At 36.6% G+C, this 5,217-nt stretch overlaps 1 protein-coding gene across 1 annotated transcript; it reads left to right on the forward strand.

Annotated features, from left to right (window-relative positions):
• The first annotated feature begins 1,852 nt into the window (after positions 1-1,852).
• Prr32 (proline rich 32) lies at positions 1,853-3,755 on the forward strand. Its single transcript, XM_021188663.1, has 2 exons — positions 1,853-1,980; positions 2,770-3,755. Exons 1-2 carry the CDS (start codon positions 1,961-1,963, stop codon positions 3,599-3,601), a joined length of 852 nt encoding a protein of 283 aa, XP_021044322.1. The 5' UTR covers positions 1,853-1,960; the 3' UTR covers positions 3,602-3,755.
• Positions 3,756-5,217: the final 1,462 nt, after the last annotated feature.

Below are 5,217 nucleotides of genomic sequence, written 5' to 3' on the forward strand. Positions count from 1 at the left end.
AGTTATTACCTAATGGATGTTTGCAGTTTTCAGGTGTCACAGGCTTTGTCAATCTTCTCACTTACTTGGGCTTTGTTAGTTAAGCTTTTCTTTCATGAATCCCAATTAAGATGATATCTAGTTGAACAAGCATTAAGTAGGTTCTGAGTCCTTTACTATCATTATTCAGATGAAACCATTAAATCTCTCATACAAAAAGTGTATATGTAAGTATGAATTACTAAGAATTAGTAAGCATTAAGGGTTATATTTTCCTCTGCATGATAAGGGCTAAATGAAGTTTAAAATTCTATCATAGTACTAATAGCAAGTTTTATTTTACATGAGGAAAAATAGTAAATTGAAGCTTGCATAAACTGAAACTGGAAACCCAAAGATTGCTTAATACTAAACCATGCTAGGTGAGTGACCAAGTTACACTGGGAAATGTGTTAGAAACATGTCACTTTCAAGTTTCAATGGTATAAAAGCATTCAATAGCATACAGAGAAAGAGACAAGGTATCCTGGCAGGAAGATACATCCTGAAAGACCCAAAAGGTCCTTTCCATGATGTGTTATGTTACTTCCAGCAGTGACCATCCCACCTCTTATCTCTTCCATACAGATAAATATCAGAACACATAATATTCGAATGCCCTTTTTATTTCCTTAATGAAAACAATGAGGTATATACTGTTTAAAATATAGCAGGATATACTTATTTATTTTGTGATAAAGAATAGATTATTTTCAAGGTTTATTTTTTTATTAAATATTTTCTTCACTTACATTTCAAATCTATCTTCTTTCCTCATTTCCTCTCCAAAAGTTCCCTATACCTTCCCCCCACCCTGCTACCCAACCCACCCACTCCTGCTTCCTGGCCAAGATTTAGTTTTACATCATGAATTTTAGGTACAGTGGAAGGAGTGGTCTACGTTGGTGGCATTAGAAATCATTGTAATCTTATGGCCTCTGTATTTTCACAGCAATTATTCCATAGGAAAGTATGTTTATTAAAAGGGGGGAAAGCTTGTGATATTTCTGTTGGAAGGGTCAAAACTGCTACCTGCAAAAGAGTTTGAAGGTAAAATGTGGTCAACTATTCATAAAATTGTGATAAACATTATGGCATTTATCCTTCTACCACACTGAAATATCGCCCTGGCTCCAATTTAGGAAAAGCACAGTTTTATATATACACACATAGACAGATAATAAACTATAATCCAGTGTGAAGCAAAGGACTACAGTACATAAAAGCAAAGTTCACAATAATTATCATGGGAGATTTTCATAATGCTTTTTTGTTTCGTTTTCAAAAGTTGACAGTTTATCTCACTAATCCCTATTCCTTACAATATTAATATGACTTCCCAAGCAGAGTGCTTATATTGCATAATAAGCATTGAGTATTATACAAAGTAATAATAATAAATAAAATATGTGTTTACACATCATGGTATATTTAAAAACTGTCTTTTATAAAGAATGTCCAGAAATAACCTTGGACAAAAGATAATGCTTCATCAAACAAAAATAAAAGAAGTTTTGAAATGAAAAACCATAATAAGAACTTTAAAAGAGAGAAACAAATCATGCCTATATGACTTTTAAACCCAGTTTGAAATATTTTCTCATTCCAACTAGTCTGTAGCACAGTTGATTTAGGAAATGTCTTTCCTGTCCAACTGTTACTGTGTCAAAAGCAGTTCCACATTTAGCTTTGAAGGAGTATACAGATTTATCCCTTCCCCTTTCCCTGTTGTCTGCCTTCCTCACTCCTTTGCTTAGCAACTGATGACTTCACTAATAGAACTCTGAGTGTGGAATAACGCAGTTGGCTCCTGCCTTCATTTCAGTTGCCAAACCTCTCTGAGGCAGAAATAAGGATCACTTCTCCAGACTACTCAGCTGGTGCTGGTGTTCAGCTGGTTTGTTCTTCCACCTTATGAAAATAATCTTCATCCTATTTCTACATGGCTTGTACTGAAAATGGGTAAGTATAGAACTGAGTTCAACTCAGTTAGATTTGAAGGCAAAAGATTATTTTGTTGTTATTAATGTGTTTACTATGGCAAGGACAAGAGGATTTGAAGGTAAAAGAGAGGATTAGAAGGTAAAAGTTAAAGAAATGTAATTATAGATAATATTATAAATTGTAAGCATCAAAACACTAATAATTGTAAATGTAAGATTGAAATGAGTTACAAAGTCCTAAACATTAAGGCTATATCATGGGGAAATTGTTGCTCTAATAGATCTTGATGTAGGTTAAAAGAACCAAGTTTTAATAAAGTTTGTTTGGAGTACGTGATGAATCATAAAGAAAGAAGTAGAATGTTTAAGGAGAATGACTAACCTTCCTTTGACTTCTGTGATAGAATGCAATGCTGAGTTCCTGTGTCAACTCCCCAGAGACTTTTCATAACATTCCTGCCAGAATCAGAATTCTGAGCTCAGTGGGTTATAGATCTTACAAGGACTTGAAAGAGCTGTTACTTTCTGTCAACTGGGAAGCAAATAGGCATTTTTACTACCTTTGATTGATAAGGAATTAAACGGGCACAGAGGGCAGCCATTATGGGAGATCATGTACTGTCTTCTGACTTTGTCTGTTGGTGGGGGAGGGGGTGTCAATAGGCTAGGAAAGTATTTACATGACTACATGGAGGAAAAACCTATACTCCTTTATTTCCTATGTTTGTGGAATACAATCACATGCTAGAAATATTTGCTGGGTAATGTATTTCCATTTTATTTGAATTTTTATTTCTGTTTTTGTTAGGCTTGCAGGGCATAGTTGTTCACCCATAATGGTACCTGTGGATAAAAACGGAAGCAGGGAGACGCGCCACAATGTGCAGCTCCGCTGTCTGAGTTCCATGTTGAAGGATGATGAGGATGATGCAGATGTCTGGACCCACTCTCCTGTCTCTTTGAGACCTCCTTTCACTGTGCCAAGAACAGGAGCCCACATTCCTCAAAATCCAAGAGCTCCAAGACACCCTCTTGCACTAACACCTGCTGCTGAGGAAGAGTCCCTAGCAACAGCAAAAATAAACAGCTCAGAGGGCCTGGAGAGCCAGAGCCAGAAGGGACATGATTCTATTAATATGTCCCAGGAAGTCTCTGGAAGCCCTATGGCTCTGATGATCAGAGGCCCAAGAGTTGGTAGCAGGGTTCTTGAGAGAAGTGGAAATAATTCAAAGCTATATACTCCTGTGCCTAGATCCCAAGGGTTCTTTCCACCAAGGGGTTCACAGTCAGGAGGTCCTCCATATATTCCTACGCTTAGATCAGGGGTAATGATGGAGGTGAGTCCAGGAAATGCTAGAATGGCAAACCGTGGCAACATGGCTTGTGTTTCTTTCCCACTGGGTAGCCCAAGGCACCCTATGGATAATTGGCATCAGAGTCCTTCTCTCCCTTTGTCACCCAGTATTACAGGCTTACCTTGCTCTTCTGCTCATTGCTTTCTGCCTCCTCAAGCTCCAGCATTCAATCCATTTCCTGTGATGCCTACTGCTTTTGCTTCTCCGCGATTTGGTCCTCCCCTTTTGCCTTATTTTTTTCATTACAACACTGGAGCAATATACCCTCCTCCATACTTAAACTAGAGAGCTTGCAAAGAGAAAAGAGAAAAAGGGTTGGGGAAAGAGTTGAACATTGCTCACTTTCTTCATATATAAATTCCCCTACCCTTTTACATTTTGTTTAGCACTAATGTGCCTTATGTATTTAGAGATCTAATAAAGATTCCACAATTTTAAATGTTCTAGCTTATTTATTTTAACCAAAACCTTTTGTTTACCAAAACCTTTTTGTTTGTTGTCTGTATTTCAGGAAGTACTAACATTTCCTACATAGCTCACTTGAATCATTATCATTGTTTGCCCCTGACTGGTGCTGCAATGTGACTGTGGAAAAGTAGCAATAGGGACCTTGTTAGCCAAGTCGAGAATCTGTAATTTCTACATGCCTAAAGCTAGGATGGTTGCTCAAATTTAGATGAATGATTTAAGGTAAGTTTCACAGTGACAGGAAAGTGTCTGCAGAATCGAAAAGATGCACAGAAAATAGAATGAGTCACATGGGAAAATGTATCTCGATGATATCAAACTCAAATCCACCCTCTACTCTGCCTGGACAGAGAAAACATTTAATAATCAGATAAAATCGGGATAAATGATCATAAAATGAGGAAAGTGAGGATGGGGAAGTCATACTTCAGGGATTCTATTTGAAGTAGGATCAGTCATTTACATTCTCAATTTTGCTAAACATATGGTTTGATACCCAAAATTTTGGAGAGAGAACTATAGAGAACACAAGGTTTCTTATCCTTTCTTGAAAGAAAGATAATAATTTTTAATTACAGATATAAATAACTTAAGTGGAATAATTCTATCAAATATTGCTATGTTTTCTATGACATCTCTATTGGAATGAATACTTGAAAATATATCAAAGCACCCAGATAGTAACATGGGCAAAATCAAGTAACACTGATATGGACACAGGGTTCAAGGATAGCCACTTTGAAATGTAATTTAATATTTCGTGGTGGTTTACACAATGACTAAATTGGAATTTTTTTCCTAAAGAATACTTTAAATGAACATGTGTCACATGTTATATATGTGGTAGAGTAGGAAGAAAAAAATATAAACTGCGGATGTGAATGATCCTTATTGGAAAGCAAAACAATTAATATATTTTAATAGTATTATTAGGTCTTTGCTACTGCAACCATCCAAAAAGCACAAGGATCTCTCGGGTTTCTTTTTCTCCCTTTATTTCATAATACTTTACAGTAAGTGTGCATGCTGCAGTGTAATTGTATTCAGAAACATCTGCATGGTGCTTGGTGGCATTTCCTTTTCTCCCTTTATATCCTGAAGTTGGAAGAGTTTCATCAGATCACTGTGGCCAGGTCAGCAGGAATACTCAGCTAAACGTTTAACAGCTGCTCACTATGAGGTAGCCTAGTTTTAGCATTCCAAACACTTATTGAATTTTCAGGCTTATTGAGCAGGAGACTGGGACATGCTTATTTGCCATACAAATATTTTTGAGCCAGATGTTAAAACATTTTTTTTGACAAGAAATCAAATTGTTTTCTGAAAGCCAGTGCTGTTTCTCGAGAGATTTCCCAAAGGATGTGGTGGATGACAGCAAGCAAGGGTCTCCTTTCCTTGGCATAAGAAATTCTCTGGATATGTGCTAAAGAAGA

This window comes from Mus pahari, chromosome X (assembly GCF_900095145.1).
Source record: "Mus pahari chromosome X, PAHARI_EIJ_v1.1, whole genome shotgun sequence".
Lineage (NCBI taxonomy): Eukaryota > Metazoa > Chordata > Mammalia > Rodentia > Muridae > Mus > Mus pahari.